Source organism: Cavia porcellus, unplaced genomic scaffold (genome assembly GCF_034190915.1).
Source record: "Cavia porcellus strain 051 isolate PalLab524CR breed Dunkin Hartley unplaced genomic scaffold, mCavPor4.1 scaffold_4, whole genome shotgun sequence".
NCBI classification, from domain to species: Eukaryota; Metazoa; Chordata; class Mammalia; order Rodentia; family Caviidae; genus Cavia; species Cavia porcellus.
The window spans coordinates 102,168,503-102,190,681 of record NW_026947487.1 but is presented as its reverse complement, the minus strand read 5'-3'; the positions used below and the strand labels follow the sequence as shown (position 1 = coordinate 102,190,681).

Here is a 22,179-nt window from a genome sequence, read left to right as displayed (position 1 = left end):
CCAGCTGCAATATAAACCCGAGTGAAATCCAACATAATCATTTTTAAGGCTTGAAATTCAGCGTCACCACTTCAGAGAGAAATGGGAACACAGAAGCCTGCTATGGGATCATTCAAAGATCCTCTCCGGTGTCTGAGTCTCACTGTTGTATTCTGCTTCAGTCATGTATTAATTATCCAGTCACGCGATCACTAGTGTGGGCCAGGTGCTTTTCAACACACTGCAGATATAAAAAGTGAACTGAACAAGAGCTTACCTTGTCATAAGGAAAAAAAAGGACAACAAACAATCGGTAAATTCTCAGTGTGTTCAAAAGTGGCAAATCGTTCAGAAAGAACTAAAGCAGAAACAAGTAGCAGGAGAAACGTGGAATTTTAAATAAAGTGATCTCATGGGAGGGACATCTGAACAACAACCATGGCCTCACCTGAAAGCTTGGTAGGTCCCACGCCAGGCCTACAGGATCGAAATCTGTATTTCAATAATGTCTCAGGTGATTTGTAAGCATATCACAGTTTGGGAAGCATTAATTAAAGGAATGAACTCTTTCTGAATACTTAGATGTACTGGCATATTGTTGCCATGCAATAGACAGGTTCAGTAATTCTTGGTTTCCTTTCCCTAAAATTAATTCTTGTATTTTCTTGTTAAACATAGCATTGAGTTTCTAATTAATGCTGAATAAGAATGAGTACATCCAGCCATTACTTTCTTATGGACAGAGCAGAAAGTCAACCTGCAGACAGAAGACATGGATATTTTTTAATACAGACACATGAAAAATCCTGACATTAATGTCATCATTGGTGTCCAACTTCCAGTCTTGTCCTCATGTTTTTCACCACCACCAAAACACACACACATGTAAAAATGCAAGAGAAGGGGGCTGGAGATTTAGCTCAGCGGCTACGTTGCAAGCAGGCAGTCGTGAGTTCCATCCCTGGTACCAATAAAAAGGAAAAAGACAAAAAAAAAAAAAAAAGCAAGAGAAATTGTCTGTGCTCCTTGGCATTTAAAGATCAGGAGTCTACTTTGAAAGAAGCCAAAATACTAGGGGAAGTCCTGTGGTAATAGAGGGAAGGTACAGCCTAGATAAAGACAAGACAAAATAAAGTAATTCACATTGCAGAAATTCTTTATTGTTTTTGCTATCAGAAACACAGTGTTTAAACAAGACAATACAAACCTGTGTTGAACAATGTAATTTCTCTCCTTCTGCAAATAAGATTAAGACTTTGTTACATTTTCTACCTCAGTCTTCCTGTTTCTTTTTCCAGCAAAATATAAAATCACAGCTTCTGTTTCCCATCTTTGCTTCACTCCCTAAGTTTCAAAAAGCAACCTATGTAGTCTGGCAAATTACATTCCACTGGCCCTGACTACACAGCAAGTTAACAAGGAGAAATCTGCAGGCTGCCTTGTACATTATTTGCACCATATACAGTAAAGATCATGAGAAAATTCCTTGACAGTGAAAGTTACACGATAAATTACTCAAATCTGCACTAAAAGCATTTCTGAAGTTAAACATTAAAAGTTTCTGTGAAAGGGGGTGGGCCGTAGCTCAGTGATAGAGCAGTCACAAGGCCCTGGGTTGGATGCCCAGGACATCCAAAAACAAACACTGCTGAAAAAGTCTCTAAAACACCCTGAACGACTTTGACTTAAAGCCAACGTGAACATTTTCTGAAATAGTAAATTATTATTATTTACGGTTTTCTGAACATTTTTCTAGTTTTCAGAGGAAAAGGAATGGAAGACAAGGATGAACAGAGAAGAAAAGCCGCTGCTAAGGCACTGCCAAATCAATCCTTAGCAAGCTCCAGGGTCCCTCTGGCTTTCAACCCTAAGCAAACCGCAAAGCTTGGAACCCAATACAACCCGATCTTTTAGCAACCCTTTCCCTTCCTCAAGATGGCAGCCCAAGCGACAGTGTGGGCATGTCGCGCGAAGAACTCTGGGAGCTGAAAACTGCCGAGCTGCGGCTGCCAAACCGGAAACGGAAGATCTGGTCCGAAGTGCCTTCGACCGTAACGTTTGAAGACCGTATTTTTCGCTGGTACATTACAACGTTGGAAAACTACGTTTAACGGCGTTTCGCCGGTCGCTGGAAGCTGAGCCAGGAGGGCGGGGCCGCAATGCCCGAACTAGCTGTGCAGAAGGTGGTGGTCCACCCCCTGGTTCTGCTCAGTGTGGTCGATCATTTCAACCGGTGAGGCTGGCAGCGCGGGGCGGCGTAGCTGGGCCGGCGGCCCCAGGTTGCTGAGTCACAAGCATGCTGGGGACCGCGCGGCGGCGGGCGGGCTGGGGACGCAGGCAGGGCGGCGAGCAGCCCAGACGGGCACAGATCAGTCTCGGCTGGTGAAGCCGAGTGACCCGGAGCCGCCCCCGTCCCAGCCGCCATTCTGACGCCCGGACTGCGTGCTCGTTATCCGAAATTGCATGCTGCTGTTGCATGGGGAGCCAGGCTCGCGCTCATCCGCCGCCGGGCCCACCCTCGCACTTAACGATGTTGTTATCGGACGTTGTTACCGTGGGAAAGCGATGCACTCTCCCGCCGCCGGGCCCACCCTCGTACTTAACGACGACGTTGTTATCGTGGGAAAGCGATGCACTCTCCCACTTGCGCGCCTGATGGTGGTCACCGAAACACCAGTATTTGGGAATTCTGAAATGCTGAATTTGCGAATTACCGATGTTACGATATTGTAAAATACAGATATTCGATATTCTGAAATACCAATATTCCGAATACCGAAATTCTGACCGACCTAACGATGTCCCACAATACCGCGCTCAGCACGCCGAGTGATTTCCTGTATGGGCGGTGCTATCAACCCATGATCCTTTGTGTAAGAGAATCTGATTTGACGATAGCAAAATGTAAATGAGGTGGCCGGTTTGGCTTTTTTTCCTTTTTTGTTTTTTTTTAAATGAGACAAGTTGGAGATTTTGACGTTAATGAATAAGGTGAGAAAACGACCCAACAGCTCACTTGGTAGCTTGCTGTGTTGATCACTCTGTGCTCTTGCAAGCTGTTTGTCCTGCTAGACCTGTTGCACGTGTTCAGAGATTTTTACATGATAATTAGTGAAGACCCTTCCGGGTGCATCGGCTTTGAAGTCATGCTTGCTGTCCTTTGTCCTGTGTCATGCTTTGTACAACTCAGTTCAGCCAAACTCAAAAACTCACGCAAGAATGGATAAGTTTTATGGTTCCCTCTCAGTTCCACTGCTTGTAAACGCCCCAGCCTAATAGGACATGTGGGCTTTTCTACTCACCGGTAGGTAACAACTCTCGCGAGATCCTGGAGTCCTAATTAGAGAGGACGCCCTCCCTGTTCGGTTCTAACACTTAGTAAACCTCGGGCTAGCAGACACTACCAGCTGTTTTACCACACAAGAAATGTAGTGTTTAAAAACCGGTGAACTTTTGTAAATCCAAATAAAAGCCCAGGAAAAGTTTCTTTTGTAATGTGGGAATTTCTGCCTAATAAGCCAGAGAGGCAAGAGGTGGTACATTTACACTACTGGATCAGAACACTAAATTATACAAAGGATAGGTGAGCTGAGGCTTGTATGTAGAGGGCAGATGTTCTGGAAAAGAATTGGAATCTTATCCCTGGAATCCAGGCATAAAACTGCTAACGTCTTTATGCCTAAAGAAGTTTGAGGATAAGATGAAGAAAGCATAAAGAAGAAAAGGAGAGTTACGAAGGAAAAAAATCGCTTGATTTTTTTCTAAGCTTGTGTTACTTTGCAGTCAGTAGTAGGTAAAAAGGGCCCGTGGGCATTCAGGGCATTCAGTTCAGGAGTTCCTCCTCCGCTTAGCATTGCAGGATAACGTAACCCTATTTAGTTTAGGGAGATGAGTTCCCAGGTAAATTAAAGTCTAGCTGTACTGTCGGTATTTGTAAGTATCTCATTCTTGGATCTGTATCTGCATGTTTTTCCACTCAGAATCGGCAAGGTTGGAAACCAGAAGCGTGTCGTTGGTGTGCTTTTGGGCTCATGGCAAAAGAAGGTACTTGATGTATCCAACAGTTTTGCAGGTAAAGGACAAACTACGTTTTTCTGAGCATGTTTAAAATGTCAATTTTATTTAAAAAAAAATGTATTGCCAGACGTGGTGTGCACACCTGTAATCAAAGCACTTGGGGGGTTAAAGCGAGCCTAGGCTACATGGCAAGACCTTGTCTCAAAGAAAAAACAAATATATCTTTTTCTGTACTACAGCCCAAAGGTTCTGGCTTGCCAAAGTATTGTAAAGGGAACCAAAAGTCTACCCACTAGACAAGACGATGGTATTTTTAATTTACAGGCTTTGTGGTGGTGCTGTAACTGTGCTGCTCTGCTGGTAGAGTACACAGCAGCAGTGTGTAAACAAATAAGTGTAAGAACTTTACTTTTCTGCTCTACATATTGCTTTTATGATCAAAGAAGCCATAATGAAAGAGTAATTGCTGGGCTGGCTTCTGGACTAGGTCGCCAATTCTAGTGTCCAAGAGGACCAGCCAGCAGTGTAATTTGCCAAAGGGAACGGTTACAAATTGAAGGGGGTTTTAGCAAGCAGAAGAGCGCTTGCCCTTTTTTACAGCCTCTACCCAGCAGTTGCCAGGTCTTCTAGATTTTTAGGAGAAACTGGAAATCTGGATTTTTGTATGCATTCTAGCATTCAATGAGGGAAGTTCAAAACTTAATATTGGGTTGGACAAATTAAATACATAAGAGCGAGGCAGGTCTGAGCTAGAGATCTCTACTTTTGACCTGTGCTCTGGATTTGGAGCTCACACCCTAAACTAAATCTTAATTTTTTATTTTTTGTCTTTCTGTTTAGTCCCTTTTGATGAAGATGACAAAGACGACTCTGTCTGGTTCTTAGACCACGATTACTTGGAAAACATGTATGGAATGTTTAAGAAAGTCAATGGTAAGTGTGGACTTTATGAAAGTTACTGTGGTGTGACAGCCGTGTGTGATTTCAATACATTCTGTCTTTTCTTCGTTTAATGTCAAGGTCCTTTTCCCTGTGACACTTGAGAAAGACTGATAGCAGTAAAGGATGAGATTCAGTGAAAGGCGAGGCTAGTAGTTTAAGGTCAGTTGTCCACCTACATCCTTTGAATGTGGCAGAAAAAAGAAGAGCGAGACCTTTAGTAACAGCAGCATGTGTCCCTTTATCGCTACCGGGGATTGAGCTCACGACCGCCTGCTTGCAAGGAAGGTGCTTATGCTGAATCCCCAGCCCCACATGTGTCCCTTTTATTCCATTGCTTGGGCACTCAGAGTTGCCGTCCATGTGATGTGAACTTGCATTTGCCTATATATTGCCTGAGAACCATTCTCCACTTGTGTCATGTATGACTAGTCTCTTCAAGTAGTCTGGGGTAACAGATATCTCTGGATCATACGCAGTACTACTCTGGGGTTTGATTGTTATTTTTTATGCAGTACTCGGGATTGAACCCTAGGCCTTCTCATGGAACCATGTGCCTTCCCCTTAAAAAAAAAAAAAAAAAAAGTAAGCTGGATTCCCTTAAGTTGGCTCACCTGGGCTCAAACTATCCTGCCTCAGCTTCTTAGACTAGTGGAATTATAGCCGTGTTCCACCATGACTGGCTAACACACTGTGCATTTCCTAAGAATCTGCTTTTGAGTTTTAGATTTCACAAGTATGTTGAGGTTTAAAGTAGATGTCTGGCCTGGGATGGTGGCACACTTCTGTAATCCCAGCACTAGGGAGGCTGAGGCAGGAGGATCATTGCAAGTTCAAGACCAGCCTAGGCTACAAAGTGAGCCCAGAACCAGTCCGAGCTGCATTGTGTTGCCCTTGTCTCAAAAAGACAGATAAATAAATAAATTTTTTAAAAATAAAGTAGATGGGGGCTGGGGATTTAGCTCAGCAGCATAAGTGCCTGCCTTGCAAGCAGGCAGTCATGAGTTCGATCCCCGGTACCAATAAAAATGAAAAAGACAAAAAAAAAAAAAAAAAAAAAAAAAACAAGGAAAAAGACCAAACAAAAAAATAATGTTTGGATTTTCAAGAAGACAGAAGACTTAACTCCTGATACACTTAGTCTTCTTTTTTTTTTTTTTTGTCTTTTTCATTTTTATCGGTACCAGGGATCGAACTCACGACTGCCTGCTTTCAAGGCAGACGCTTATGCCGCTGAGCTAAACCCCCAGCCCTACACTTAGTCTTCTTAAGCAAGTTGTATAAATCTTCCGGAAACAACTAACACTTAACTAACTTTTTCCTTCCCAGCCAGAGAAAGAATAGTTGGGTGGTACCACACCGGCCCTAAACTACATAAGAATGACATCGCCATCAATGAACTCATGAAGAGATACTGCCCTAACTCAGTAAGTGCTGTCTGTATTGGCAACTCTTGAATAACGCGTTTCTTTTACCAGCCCTTTTAAGGGCATCCTAAGAAGGATTCGGGTAGTGAGTCAGCTCACTGCTTTTCCTCTATCAACTTGTAATGTTCTGTGCCATAACCTAATAGGTTTAGTAATCTAATTAGAAAGTAGCAGTGAATGCCTGCTAACTGCCAGTACTTGACTGACTTAATCCACTCAGGCTCACGGCGTTGAGTGGGGTCTGGGGGTGGGGAGTCTGGGATTGAAATCGTGTTTTGCTTGACTGATTCCCTTCTGTACGACCTCTCAGCTTGTTAATGGAGGGCAGTGAAGAATGCAGCAAGTGATGGGATAATGTGAAATATAAACTCATTGTGCTGAAAGTTCTGTCTCATTTCTGATTAAATGAATGAAATAACGCCAGTAATGATTAGAAGAATAGCTGGGATTGCGGCTTTTGTGTTGAGTCCCGGCGGTTTGCTCAGCTGTGTTCCTCTGCCAGGTGCTGGTCATCATTGACGTGAAGCCAAAGGACCTGGGGCTGCCCACAGAAGCGTACATTTCCGTGGAGGAAGTTCACGATGTGAGTCCCCTTGGCGTGAGCCCAGATTAGATTCGCACCTGGCCCCGCGCTTGTTTCTTATTCCATTTTCAAGTGAACAAGTCCTTTCTCTCTAGCAAAGAGAAGGTGATTGATTTCTGTCAAAAGGGCAGTCTGACAGTTTTTTTCCCTTGACTTTTTGAGTCACCAGGTTTTAGAAATACACAGAACTAAAGAGGTCTGAAATCCCCTTTCACAAATGAAACTGAAGCCTCCAGTAGTCGGATGATAGCTCAGAGGCATCTGCAGCAAGGAACGCAGTCTGCTGAGCTCCATCCTCACCTGTGCGGTGGCCTCTGCTGCACCTTCCCTGTGGCAGTCTCCTCTCCCCAGAGACTTCAGCCCTGCAGACCAGACCCTAGACCTTCAGAGAGAGTTGACTCAGAGGTGCCAAGAACCAAATAACAGGACCTGTCTGTGATTGCTTAATGCCTGCCTTGCATTGGGCATAAGAGTAAAGAGTTGTCAGAATGCGGCTTTCCTCTGGTCCCAGAGTAGAATTTCAGGACAGGGAGTATTCCTAGGATATCTACCAAAAAGTTCAGTCTGAACTTTCTAAAGTAAAGAGCTTGAGAGATGGATTAAAGTCTGGCTTGGGATTTAAATATGTATTGCTTATCCTTCAAATTTGGAAAAGAATAATTTTGGATCACTTCCTGCATGTACAACTTACATCATTAGCCCAATCTTCCTATTTTTGTTTAGACCAGAAAGCTTGGATCTAAAATTATTGCCTATAATAAGACTTAATTCCTGATCTTGTGCCACTTGATTTTAATTTTTAACCCTGCCACCTTAGATTATGAAACCAAAGAATTGGTAGCTAGAAAGCTCACCACGCGTCCTGTCAGGTTGAGCATCCTAGCATCCAGAGCAGGTGCGAGCTCCTTAAAGCATTCCCACTGTCCTGTTTAAAGTAGAATGACAGCATTAGCAGCGTGCGGCCTGAGTTATATCACCTGCCCGGTGTCCTGCGGCTGCCTGTTCCCAGCCTCAGTCTGGCTACAGGCTCTTGTAGGCCTCTCGGGGGCAGCACAGCCATTGTGGCCCTGGGTCTCCGCAGTGTCTCAATCCCATCACAGACTGACCAGCTGGCCCCGTGAGCCACCACCCCAGCGGAGCCCTTGGCTCACTCAGACCACTGGGAAGCCAGTTACTCTGACTGCATCGTTCATGGTGTGCTGGGATCATTTGGCCCAGAGGACAGTAAACAATTGCAAGTTGTATGGTCTGCCATGATCTTGCCTCAGATGCTGGTGTCCTGTGTTTTTTCCACCAAGGACATTAAAACCAATTGCGATGTCCTTGGTCATCAATCCCTAGCATGGGCTTGAGAGGAGATCAGTATTTTTCTTTAAAAAAAAAAACTCAGAAAATAGTTCAGTGGCCATTGCAACATGCAGACAAACCAACAATAATGCCTCAGCAGACCTGGTCACTGAGTGGTGCCACAGTGACTTGAGCTCTGCAGGCTGAGCTTTCAGGGCAGACCTGACCCACCTTGCTGCGGGCCGCTGGGTAACGACATACTGAAACGCACTGGCTAAAGAGACGACGGTGCCAGCGGGACGCGTGGCAGGTGGGAAGTGGGTGACTAGCTCAGCCTCTTCTCCCAGGATGGGACTCCCACCTCCAAAACGTTTGAGCACGTGACCAGTGAGATCGGCGCAGAGGAGGCCGAGGAGGTTGGCGTGGAGCACTTGTTACGGTGAGGCTTGGCGTGGCCTGCAGGGATGGGCCCAGCCGCACTCTGCGGACCTGAGTTCAGGTGCTGGCTCCCAGCTGTCCCCAAATGGTTCTCTCATTCTGAACAAATCACAGGGCCTTTTCTAGGCCCCTTTGCTCCTCCACAAATTGAGCGAATTGGCCTGTGTGACTCTGTGTATCGCACTCTGTGTCCATAAACCAGGATGTTGCTGTCACAGGGCCGGAGCAGGTGAGGAGTCAACTCGGCCTGCGCCCTTCCTTCCGAGCAGCAGAACCGAGTCCTGCAGAGAATCCTCATTTTGGGACGAGTTTTGTGTCAGAGTCCTCTGTCTGTGCAGTCCTTCCTTAGAAAAGTCATAGTGTCTATCAAACAGTGAGGTTTCTTACAGTTCTGAAGATTACTCCTCATGTAAGCTTCTCAAACGTCTTTGAAATGCAGGTAGAGAATGCACCGTCCCTCATGGGGACCAGAGCAGTGCGATGGAGAACGCTGGTCTTTTGAGACAGGACCTCACTGTGTAGACTTGTCCTCTGTCCTCACCAGTGCTGGGCCAACAGGTGTGTGGCGCCACGCCCAGCTAAGGAGCTCCTGAAGTTTCACTTTAGCTTTGTTTTATAATCTTTTGGACTGTCGTGAGACAAACAAAATGTGGGCCCCCAAATAAAAATAAAATTGAAATGATTTATACCCAGCTGTATCAACTGGAGAAGTTACATTTTAGGGCTGAGGGTGGAGCTCAGTGGTAGAGCGCTGTCCTGGAGCACATGAGGTCCTGGGTTCAGTCCCCAGCACATCCCAAAAAGAAGTGATGTTTATCCTGAGAAAAGCTGTCCCTCCCTGCAAAGCCAGGCGTTAGGATAGGAGAAGCTGTGTGGCAACACAGTTGCTGACGCCTCTTCCTCCCTTTGTTGTGGGTCATTACAGAGACATCAAGGACACTACCGTGGGCACCCTCTCCCAGCGGATCACAAACCAGGTCCATGGCCTGAAGGGACTGAACTCCAAGCTGCTGGACATCCGGAGCTACCTGGAAAAAGTGGCCACAGGCAAGCTGCCCATCAACCACCAGATCATCTACCAGCTGCAGGACGTCTTCAACCTGCTGCCCGACGTCAGCCTGCAGGAGTTCGTCAAGGCCTTCTACCTGAAGACCAACGACCAGATGGTGGTGGTGTACTTGGCCTCTCTGATCCGCTCTGTGGTCGCCCTGCACAACCTCATCAACAACAAGATCGCCAACAGGGACGCGGAGAAGAAGGAGGGACAGGAGAAAGAAGAGAGCAAGAAGGATAGGAAAGATGACAAAGAGAAAGAGAAGGAAAAGAGTGATGTGAAGAAGGAAGAGAAAAAAGAGAAGAAGTAAGGGCTGGGGGTTTAGCTCAGCGGCATAAGCGCCTGCCTTTGCAAGCAGGCGGTCGTGAGTTCAATCCCCGGTACCGATAAAAAAGAAAAAGACAAAAAACAAAACAAAACAAAAAACACATGCATCCAGGCGTGGGGGCTGAGGTGGAAAATTGACAAGCTGGAGGGTCGGCCTGGGCTCTGCAGTGAGTTCAGGCCAGACTGCATGACAAAGTAAGATGCTGTCTCCAAATGAAGCAAGAAAAAAACAACCAAAAAGTAGCTTTTTAAACTTGTAAATTAAAATCTTATAACTTAAATAGTGTGTATTTGAGCGTTTTCTTAAAAAGCTGTTATGATGAGTGCTCTGCAGTACACAGCAGTCAAGGGATGTGGGGAATGTGGTGGCTCAGGCTCCAGATTGTGTAAGAAAAGCAAAGCGGCGTTTGATATTCTTCATCCTTTTTATCTATAAAACCAAGCACTGAAGTCAGGCGTGGTGGTGCAGACCTATAATCCCAACGCTTGGGAGGCTGAGGCAGGAGGATCTCCCAAGAGTTTGAGGCCAGCCTGCACTACAAAGTGAGACCCTTCCTCCAAAAAAAGGCATTGAATCGGGGCTGGGGATTTAGCTCAGCGGTATAAGTGCCTGCCTTGCAAGCAGACAGTTGTACTGAGTTCGATCCCGGTACCGATAAAAAGGCAAAAGGCATTGAATCTTCCCCATCCTGAAAGATTCTTGGGGTCTCTGTGGGAGTTGGCAGAATTGCTAAATGGAATGTATGGACCCCTCCCATTGTCGGCCTTGTCCTTTGGGTTCTGACACTACTCAGGTCTTGAGCCCTATGCGACATTCTGGACCTGCAGCCTTAGCTTCTCGATCTAGCTCTATATGCTGCCCACAGACACCCCCAACTAAAACGATTTGGTTTTTAAGCCTATGTTCTAGAGGCTTGTGACTTTGGGAGAGTTATCTCTTGCTTTCAGAAGCAAGCTAGATGACCTTTCATTGAGGCTGCCCTGAAGAATCCTTTAGATTTGGTATTAGCCCTATTCACACAAACTTGTTATCCCCCTTCAGGAGGCCGAGGCAGGAGGATCCCTCAGTAAAACGCCAGCCTGGACTACAAAGAGACCCTGTCTCAAGAAAGCAAAAAGATTCAGTATCTTTCATGAAAGGCAGGGTCTCATCCCTGAGATGAGATGAAAGCAGGCACCCTGCACAGTGAAGGGAGCTCTGGTGACCCTGGAAACCCCAGATGGCAGTTTGTGCCTCGATGCCTCCCCTGTGCAGTGGGAGGCCGAAGGTAACCTCTGAAGGCCCTGGAACAGTTTCATGTATGCAGGTCTTCAGTAGGAGGGTGACGGATGTTGCTGAGAATAAGGTTTTCCTAAGTGCATGCACAGGTCCACGTTGACACATGGTACTGCCTGAAGATTCATTTTTGAGGTTTTTTTGGTACCTGGGATTGAACTCTACCTCACGCTTGCCAGGCAGGCACTTAGGCCACTGAGCTAAATCCACAGCCCTCCTTTCCTTTCCTGAGCTGCTAAAACCTCCTTCAGAACTCTTGGGTACACTCCACAGGTTATCTCAAAGTGGCCTCAAATCTAAGGGTCCAGGGAATGAGTACACCCCTGAATTAAATCCCCAAAGGATTTTAATTTTTTCTGGTACCGGGGATCGAACTCAGACCGCCTGCTTGCAAGGCAGGTACTTATGCCGCTGAGCTAAATCCCCAGCCCCGAGGTCTGCTTTGTTAATCAGCCTGTAATTTGAGTTAAAAAGCTTTCCCAGGGCCAGGAGTGGTGGCTCAGGCCTGAAACCCAGCTACAGTCTAGGGGTTGGGGTGTGAGGGAGAGACAGGAGGATCATGAGTTTGAGGCCAGCCCCAACTTAGCAAGACCTGTCACAATAGGAATGCAAAGGGCTGGGAATGGCATTCAATGCACCCTGGATCCAGCCCACAATGCTGAGAGGGGAGAGAAAAGTTTTCCTCTACAAAATGCTCCAGGCCACGGGATTTGAAGCTCTTTACGGTTTAATGAAACTGGTTTCACTGAGCAGCTAAGAGGACACCAGGCCTCCTTACCTCTAATTGTTTGACCTGCCAGTCAGCAGGACAGACTTTGACCTTCCTAACAGAGCCTTCTGTTTCTTTTTTTTTTTTTTTTCTCCCCGACCTTCTATTTCTAATAGAAATACTTTCCAGCCTGTGGAGCCACTTGGGCACATTTCCAAGGCCACATTGCCGCCACCGCGTGTGAGCACAGGGGCCCCGCCTTTGCAGTCTGCGTATTCTCAGGGCCTTCGTTCGTACAGCCCAGCAGGCTCAAACGATGGCTAAGTGACTTGATTTATGTGAGAGCACTGAAAAAGTCTGCCCCCCAGGCCGGGTCTGTCTCCAAAGCCGGACAGCAGCTTAACTTCCTTCGCCTGGCACCCTCACGGGAGAAGGTGGCGGCGTTTACTCTTTGCTAGTCTTCTGTCTCAAAATATCCGAAATCCCCAGGTAGCATTAGTTATCCACAACGAAAACATGGAAACTGTCAGCACTGGAATAAGACCTTGCGGCCAACCACTAGCCAAAGGATTTAAGTTGTCACTGGTGACTCCCGAATTACTTCTCCAACGCACTAGATGCAAAGGAAATCTCAAATAGGAATTAGACATAGGATTTTCCTCCCATGTCTAGAAGATCCTTCATCTTCAGCCTTGAAAATCAACCATCAGGGCCTGGGGATTTAGCTCAGCGGCATAAGCACCTGCCTTGTAAGCCCGAGTCGCGAGTTCAATCCCTGGTACCAACCAAAACAAAAAAAAGAAATTCAACCACCAACAGTTACTCCCTTTAAATTGAGTGACTAACACTGGTGCTCAAAATAAAATGTACCCTTTCCCCACAGAAAACAGAAGCTCCCAGAAATGAGGCTTGGAAGTGAATTGCATTGTTGAGCTACAACACGCTAACAAGGTACACGTCAGCAGCCAGGTGCGTGCACACACTTCGAACCCCGGCACCGGGGAGGCCGAGACAGGATTGCAAGTGCAAGGCAGTCTGGGCAACTTAGAGACGTGGTGAGACCCTGTCTCAAATTTAGAAAATAAAAATAAAAAGGGATGAAGATGTAGTGCAAAGGCCCTGGGTTCAATTTCCCAGTGCTGCAAAAGAAATAACAGTACTTCACTGACCGTGCTACAGATGACAAGGGTATGTTGTGAAGACAGGGAAACATTCAATTCATATGATCCACTGAGGAAAAATTTACAATTTCCCAAGCAAATTCATTCCAAATTATTATAGCTAACAGGGGCCACGACTGATCTTCACTCAACTCTCAGCATTATCCATTTCTGCCTACAAACAAGACGGGAGTGAGGGATAATAACAGCAATCATAACAGTTTTTCTGGGCACGGTGGAGCACTCCTGTGCTCCCAGCATTTGAGAAACTGAGGCAGGAGGGTCACTTCGAATTCACTGCCTCAAAGGAAGACCCTGAACTACATAGGAACTACATTGGAAGACCCTGTCTCAAGAAAAAAAAAAAAAAATGAGTGGTTATTTTTGTTGTGAGACCAGATAAAATGAGACTGAAAAAGTAGGGGAGGGGCTGGGGATTTAGCTCAGCGGCATAAGCACCTGCCTTGCAAGCAGGCAGTCGTGAGTGCGATCCCTGGTACCGATAAAAATGAAAAAGACAAAAAAAAAAGAAAGAAAGAAAAAGAAAAAGTAGGGGAAAGTTAACATGGGAAGAAAATAAGAGGAACGGACTGAAGAAGAAACCGTGGACCTCAGTGTGCTTCCACCGCGGAGACGCTTTTCTGATCCAGCCTCTTTGGCTCAGTCTGGTCTTCGACACTAGGTGGCGCCATTGATAAAGCTCACCGTTTGGCATAGATCTGACAACCAGTTCAGCTTTGAGAACTTCCCAGTCTCTTCCTGCGACTTCTGCTTTGGGCAGCCAAGTTCAGAGGGAACTTGGCGAATATATGGTTGCAAAGAGGTTGGCTCAAGATGCCACGCCTCTGCCCTCCGCCCTGTGCATTCTGCCCACACTCCTGTCTGGAGGAAGAATGTACCAGGTTTTCTCTGCTCTTCGCGTAGCTTGCGCTGTGGTGTTCCTCACTGCCGGCTTCGCTCCTGAGTTTCTTTTCTTTTTTGTTTTTCTTCCCCCGAACCCCCCCCCCCCCAGTGGTGGCGATTGAACCCAAGGCCTCTTACAATGGCAAACAGGTGCTCTACCACCGAGCCCCTACCATTTAATTTTTGTTTGTTTGTTTGTTTTTTAAGGAAAGGTCTCGGGGCTGGGGATTTAGCTCAGCGGCATAAGTGCCTGCCTTGCAAGCAGGCAGTCGTGAATTCGATCCCTGGTACCGATTATAAGGAAAAAGACAAAAGACAAAAAAAAAAAAAAAAAAAAAGATCTCATGCAGTTCAGGCTGACCTTGAGCTCACTTTGTAGCCCAGGATGGTCTCACATTTGCCAATGATCTTCCTGCCTCCTCAGCCTCCCAGTGCTGGGTTTACAGGCGTGCACACCACACCCAGTTTCTACCATTTCATTTTTAATGCTGGTGACATTTAGCCACTGGCTAACAGGTTCCTGGAAGTTTAGCAGCTGGTTCTTGCAAATCTGTGCGAGTGAATTTGAGCCCACCCTCACCCGCCGTTTCCGTGAGAGCGGCCCCTGATACCTAAGCCTCCAAAGCCCATGAGTTATTTTCACTTTGTACCTGTTTTTCTTCTCATCAGGAAAACTTAGCAAGCCCAGAGTTCATCAAGAACAGCCTCTTCCACAGTTGCTATTTGTGGTCCACTACAGCAACCCCAGCCCCATTAAAGAGGTGTAGGTGACAAATGTTTTTCAAGTGCCTGGGGACACTTCCAGAAGGTGATGCTGGTTAACTGGCTCATTTCCATTTTTTAAGATCCCAGTTGACTGTAGAACAGTTATTCAAAGAATGGGGCCAACCACACTGGCTTATCTAGGATATTGACTGAAAATTCTATTAAATTAGAATACTGGGAAATCTGTGTTTTTAAAGGTGGTCTCCTTGTGATTTCTGCACAGGAAATTGCTACCAAAAAAAATCCATTTTTTTCCAGTCCAGAAATCTTTTGTTTTCTAACAGCTATTGAATTCCCCGGCACAGGCTCCTTTACTGGGTCTCCCACGGTAGTGGATTAACTAATGGGCCACTTGTAACACCCAGCTGAACTGAATCATCCAGGTTCTGGGTGGGGAAGGCCCACCTGAGGGTTGTTGCCAACAGCATTAAAAGCAGAACTGGAGAAAATGGTGAGCTGCTGATGCTCCTGGAGAAGCTTGTCAACACTAGCTTTCCTGATAGGAACTCAGCTGTTCTCATTGTCGGAGGAGATCAGGTGCCCACTGAGGATGGCTGTGGTTCTCTTCAAGGGAGTTCTGGTCCGTATTGCTTCCCGGCTCCGGTGCAGATCCCTCAGCCTGCTGGCACAGATCCTTCATCCCGCTGACGCAGACTTTCTAGCTTCCACCGCTGGCCTTTGGGTCTTCCCAGTGCAGACCCTTGACTTTCATGAGACATTGTTGTGTGTCATCCTTGATTTTGCTCTTTCCCCCACACACCATTTCCAGTCCACTGGTAAAATCATAACACCCCACCTCCAAGGGCAGCACAAGTCTGTCCATTTTCCACTCCACGTCCAAGTCAGTGCCTGATCCAAAACTGTGACAGCTCCCGGTGACCACAGTGGCCTCACTTACCCTCCTGCTCCCTTCCATCCCCGACATTCTGTGCTCCATGCTGCCTCTGGAGTGATCTTGTCCAGCTGCAAGCAAGGTCACCCTACTCCTGCATTTGGGCCTTCCGTGACTCCCCACTATTCTCAGAATTCAGATCCGAGCCCTTCAGGGCCCATGGGACCCACCCTGGGCTGCCAGTCTCCTTCTCCAGCCCCTCTCCACACCTAGGACCGCTGGCCTCCTCCCCACTGCAACCCCTGCACCTGCTGCGCAGCAGGTGGATGCCTGGCGCGTTTGGCTGGCTCCTCCTCATGCTTCAGATCTTCAGGCTGAACCACCTCTTCAGAGATGCCGTCCCTCAGACCCTCCTGCAGTGCACCCTAGGCCACCCCTCTCCCACATTCTTCCTTGCTGTAGGATATTTACCCAGGGGCACCTGCGGCAGACAGCTGATGGGTGGGGGGGGGGAGTATACTTTTTGGAGGGGCATGGGCCACTTCTATTCACCTCATGTTTTAACCAGTGTGAACCAACTACAGGCAATCAACAAACTTGACTGTGAAATGAACTTCGTCCTGGAAAAAGCATCACTTCTACACCCCCAGCCCAGTGGGGCTCTGGAGCTCCATGGAGGCCACTGCTGAGGCAGGCGCTGTGTCCTTAAACCACCTCGGTGACAGTCTGCAACTGTGAAGACTGTCTGTCCTTCAGCCTAATTCACAACTCCAATAGCACCGTCTACCCTGCCACTCACCCTAATTGCACAGGAAATGGTCTCAGAACTGTCCTTGGGAGACTGGACATGACGCTTACCCACTGGGTTTGGCTGGAGGCCCAGACGAGCACTGCTGACATCCAAGGCTGAGCGTCACAGTCACAGGCTGGGCCAGACCCGAGACAGGCCTGAAGTGACACCAACTTCCCGCTATTCTTTTTCTCGAAGAAAAGGAGGGAGAGGATGCTAGTGTGTTTTTATTTTCTTGATACCGGGGACTGACCTCACCACTTCGCACTTCTGGCAGGCACTTCTGCCACTGAGCTAAATCCCCGGCCTGATGCTAGGTTTTTGTCTGTACCGTTGGGTTTTATTTTTTTATCTACAGAAAATTTCCATGCATGACTCTTTTACTAAAAGTCACAGACACATGCAGGAACCAGGATGTTTGATCTAACCTAGGGAAGTGTGTTAGTTATTTGTGACAGCATAACAAATTACCCTCAAATCTAATGGCTTAAAACCACATTTGTTGTCTCGGAATTTCTGTGCCCTGGCACCCAGGTGGGGCCTGCCTGGCTCCTCTGCTCAGGGTCATTCTGACAGGCTTCGGGGAAGGAGGCTGCAGGTGTCCAGCCTCAGGGAGAAAAGGACCTCCATTCAGACTTCCCAGTCCTCATGGCTGCCTGTGAAGCCAAGGCCTCAGTTCCCGGCTGGCTGCTGACACAGCCTCTCTGAGTCCTCTGCTAGAGAGAGCCTTCCCCTAACCCCATCTCGGTCTGGGAAGTGTATATTTGTAACCCCACAGAAAAGTTATTGGAATTCCAATAAATTGATTCCAATCTACCAGTTCCATGGCGAGAATAAAGACACTAAGACATAGTTATGGGGAGCTAAGGAGCCCCAAGTCTGGCCAGGATGAGGGTTCATCACAACAAAGGGGCTTGACCCAGCATCCAGCTGGAATTTTATTAATTCATGAAGAAGGGAGTGGTTTGAGGATGAGTGACTGTGAGGACGGCGGGAAATATCTGAGTGCTATGCCCAGGTAGGAGGCCAGAGATCACCTCTGCAAACGCACAGAAGAGGACATGCAGAAGGAGTAACCTGCATGACACAAGTGAGGTAGCGTTTAATGTTTGGGGGATGCTTTAGTTCTGCTATGTGAACTTTTCTACCTTGGGAAGTCATACCTCTTATCTCGAGGCTGTCTGCAGTTGACAGCCTGGAGTGGTGGCTCTCCATCCTGCCAGCAGACTCAATCACAGGCAGTCATGGGAGACAGGACTGTTGCCTGGCTTCAAAGATTATGCATCAGCACCTTAGCCAGCTGTTTACTTTGGTGTTAAAGCCAGCCGAAGGGAAAAGGAAATAGTCTGGCCAGCCCTGTACATATCAGTGCATGGAGATAGGGCCAGGGTTAGCCAAAATGGAGATAATAGCTCTTTGTTCAAGGACAGTCATCTGTCCAGGAGGTCCTCAATCACTGTCCCAGGGTCTCCCCACATGGCTGCCTCGGAGCACTCAGCCAGGCAGGCCTCAGGGAAGACAACCACCAAGAAGCAGGCCACAGTCCTTCGCAGTTTAATCACAGCTGTGACCTCCCACCACTGCTGCGGTTTCCCAGCCCACACTCAAGGGGAGGGCGTCCCACCACCAGACTCAGCGTGGGCATCCCTGGGCCACCTAAGTAGTCCACCTACCACAGGGAGGACCAAGGATTCACCCTGTAACCAGCAGCAGGCCACAGTGGGCTGGCCTTTGCCAATTCTGGCGCCTGATTAATGTCTCAGAATGAGGGTATCTACTGGGAAATAAAGTAAAACATCCCTCATACACAAACAGGACTACCCACCGCCACTATAGCTTTGGAGATAACGCAAATCTATCCTAACCCTGCCCCCTCATTTCCTTCCCCTAACCACCCCCCCAAACATAATAAACCCAGCCAGTGCTCATAGAAGGGCAGGGTGCAATGGGCTTGGTTAATAACTTATTTCTGTCACCTATGGCTTGTTTCTGTCTCCCTAGATCCCTCTGAATGGCAGCGAACAAACATAAAATAGTTTTCACTCTGCTTCAGCTACTTAGCCTGGCCTGAAGAGCAGAGCTGAGGGTTAAACACGGTTCCAGAGCCCAGGCCAAAAGGAGCCCCATCTAGGAAGGTTGTAGGGAGCTCTACAGAAGCAGGCAAGGGCGAAGGCCTGGGGAAGGCCGGGTCAGCAGCCGACAGATCAGTTAAAAGGCAACATAATAGTTAAGGCTGCTTAGCTTCCGGCCTCTGAGCACTTCTGCGGCTGCCAGCTGCCGGTTGTCCCTCAGCTGACCCCACTGGGGGCAGATAAGATAAAGTGAGAGAAGTTAACTGAGCCAGCAGATTCAGCACCTCTTGAGCTCAGTAGAAGAGCCTCAATCAGGGTTGGAATGTAGCCCAGTGGTGGAGAACTTGCCTAGTGTGGGCAAGGCGCTGGGTTTTCAATTCCCACTACCCCGTCTCCCACTACACACACCCCTAAAGCCTTAATCCACAAGGACAAAGAGAATGTAAAGGGATTCCATGGTAGACAATGCTGTCTAACAATGTTTAAACTTGGAAATCAAGTAGATATATGATTGCCAAGCAAGGTTTCAGCCGGTGTCTCCAGAGTAGTCATGCAGCTCCCCCAGGAGACTCAGTATTAGCTGGCAGTGCACACCTGTAATCCAGGATTGCAAGTTCAAGCCCAGTCCAGGCAAATAGTAAGCTAGTAAGACCCTGTCTCTAAATAATAAATAAAAAGCAGGTTGGGAATGCAGTGCCAGGTGAAGGCCCTGTGGTCAGTCTTAGTACCACCAAGAAAGGCACAGAAAAGAAAAGAGGAGGAGTGAAGTGGAGAAATGAAAAGCAGGATGGTTACAAGTTTCTCTACAGAAGGTGGGACACCCAGGTCTTCCCCAAGCACACACAGCCTGGCTTCCTCCTTCCTCCCAGCTATAGAAGTCACATGGAGCTCTGGGACTGGGACTTGGGTCAAAGCAGCAGGCTAGGGCAGGCCCAGGGCAGAAAAGTGGGAGAAAACATGAAATCAGGGGCCTGGACTCCTGAGCCTCAGTTCCCTCCTGCTTTTTATCCCAGGCCCAGTGGGAAAGCAGAGGATCCATGTGACCTAGTGTGTTTTCTGATGTTGTAACAAAATACCCGAGACTGGTGAGTTTATGAAGAAGTTTATTTGGCTTATGGCTCTGAAGTTGGGAGATCCAAGAACTGGGGCTGTGTCCTCTCAGCATCTGTCAGGGGCCTTTTCACTGCATCATAGCACACAGCAAGAGCATACTGCAAGGCAACAGGGCAAGCATGCTAGTTCAGGTCTTTCTTCCTCTCCTCATAAAAGCCACAAATGCCACAATGGGGGCTCCAGCTTCATGCCTGCGTCTGATGCTAACTACCTGCCAGACCCTACTGCTAAATTTATACCTGACACACAGTTTTGGAGATCTGGTTTCTAACACTTGAAGGAGGACACATGCAAGTCACAGCATTCTTCTCTAGTGTAACTGGCCACTTGAGAAGAGACCCCTGCAATGTGACACTGAAGCCCCCATAAAAGGGTCCTCTTACAGCTAGGGCCAGCAGGTACACCACGTGTATCTTCCTGTGAAACATGGAGACCCCAAAGTTGTAGGGAACTGTTCCCTTCATCCCGCTCTGTTCCTTTCTAAGGGCCTTGCAGCTGCCTCTTCTTCTGCTGGGAATCCACACTCTGGAGCCTCATCTTCTAACTGCAGCTTGGGGCGTTGGTCCAGGGCGACTCAGAAAGACCCCAGGCCCAGAGCAGAACCAGCAGGATGGGTGCAGCTTGGGCAGTGTCCCTCTCCATCACTCTGAGCCACGGGCCTGAAGCCCGGCAGGAGCAGATGGCCTTTGTTTGCTGGTTGGCCTAATGTCATAAATGGAGCAGCGAGCTGGCCCCAGCTCCCGTCCTCGCTGGAGCTCACTCAGACCCCTCACCCCAGCAGAGAACTTGGCACCACCACCAGGCCTCAGCAGCGGGCCGAGGGCTTGCTCGTATTTCACACCTTGGTTCTATTCGCGTCCACAGACGGTTCATCTTGTTTTGAACCAGCTTTTGGAGTGTTATCTCCTTTTCTCCTTCCCTTCCTTTTTCTATTTTATGTATCTTTATTGTATTTGGAGCAAGGAAGTTGATCAGATACTAATTCACCAGGCCATTTGAGAGACCGGCGTGTTTTGATTTCTAATAATTTTTTATATGAAAAAATAGGGCTGCAGGTAGTCGCTTCTATTTCAGAAAACTAAAGCTGGGGCTAGAACACGTTGTAGGCCTCAAGGATACCCAGAGGGATGAGCACAGTCAGACCGAGGGGACCAGCCCAAAGAGACAATGGTTACACAGGACTTGAATCCCTGTGTCTCTAAAGATGACACACAGGTGGATAACAAACATATGCAAAGATGCTCAGCAGCTCTAATCACTAGGGAAACACAAAACTATGAGATAATTCTTCACACCTGGGAGGATGGATCCTATCAAAACATGACAAAACAAAAACACCCAACAAACAAAATGACAAATGGCAAGGCTGCAGAAGTCTGTGTGCCCTACTGAAAGAAATGTCCAGTGGTACAGCCACTGTGAAAAACAAGTCCCTACAAGTTAAAACTAGAATTATATAATCAGCAATTCCACTTCTGAGACTATGCTTAAGAACTGAAGGCAGAGTCTCAAAGAGCTGATTCTGTATACACATGCTCACAGCACTGTTCACAATGGCTGAAGTGTGGACACTTCCCAAGTGTCTACCAGTAGAAGAGTGAATAAGCCAAATCTGAGGAAAAACAGTGTTAGTCATAAAAAGGAAATTCTGAAATATGCTACGGCATTCATGGACTCTGCAGACATCATGTCATTGTATTACGTGATTAAGTGACATAAGCCAACTGCATTAAAAAAATACTGTAAGAGCCCATTTATGTGGGATAGTTAAGAAAGAGCTAAGAAAGCAAAATGGTGGTTGCCAGGGATGAAGGGCAAATGGGGAAGCACTGTATCGTATCATAGTTTCAGATTTACAAGATGAAAAGTTCCGGAGATGGTTCGTGGTGATGGCTGTACATTATGCATGTATTTAATACCACAGAATCGTACACTTAAAAGATGGTTACGATGATGAAATTTGTGCTTTGTGTTTTTTACAATAAAAAAATTTTTCAGAAAATGAGTCACTGCCACCATCTGAGTTGGAGTTACACCCTGAGTCCATAATGATGTTCCAAAATTACAAATATAAAGTTTTCCAGAGGAAAATCATATGCTTCCACCTCAATCAGCTGATCGACACTTGACTCTCACAGGCACAGACTATAGGACAGCGGGCTTTTGACTTTGGTATCTGAGCCCACCCAGAGTCAAAGGTGCCTGCGTAAAGGGTATTTAAAATCACGTCATGGTTCAAACCAGGCGTGGTGCGTAACCGGTAATCCCAGCACTTGGGAGGCTAAGGCATGAGAATTGTTGCAAGTTTCAGATCAGCCTGGGCTGTGTGAGCCCAAGGCCACCCTGAACTGAATAGCGAGACCCTGCCTCAAAAAGACAAAAAAAAAAAAAAAAAAAAGACAAAACTCACATTATGGCGTAGACTGTGTAGACTGCAGGGAGATGCATTCCAATTGTGACTTTGGGTATTGACTCTTTTTGTCTCTACGAGGAGGCTGGGACCTTGTA

At 47.3% G+C, this 22,179-nt stretch overlaps 1 protein-coding gene across 2 annotated transcripts; it reads left to right on the top strand.

The window, feature by feature from the left end:
* Positions 1-1,982: 1,982 nt before the first annotated feature.
* Positions 1,983-10,332, top strand: Psmd7 (proteasome 26S subunit, non-ATPase 7). 2 transcript variants are annotated; one of them, XM_003471978.5, is made up of 7 exons: positions 1,987-2,212; positions 3,960-4,051; positions 4,837-4,929; positions 6,265-6,362; positions 6,865-6,945; positions 8,580-8,671; positions 9,596-10,332. In XM_003471978.5, the coding sequence occupies exons 1-7, from the start codon at positions 2,139-2,141 to the stop codon at positions 10,032-10,034; spliced, it is 969 nt and encodes a 322-aa protein (XP_003472026.1). In that variant the 5' UTR covers positions 1,987-2,138; the 3' UTR covers positions 10,035-10,332. The 2 variants fall into 2 exon arrangements, with proteins under 2 accessions (XP_063103658.1, XP_003472026.1); XM_063247588.1 differs by lacking the exon at positions 8,580-8,671 and having other exon boundaries at positions 1,983-2,212.
* The last annotated feature ends 11,847 nt before the right edge of the window (positions 10,333-22,179 follow it).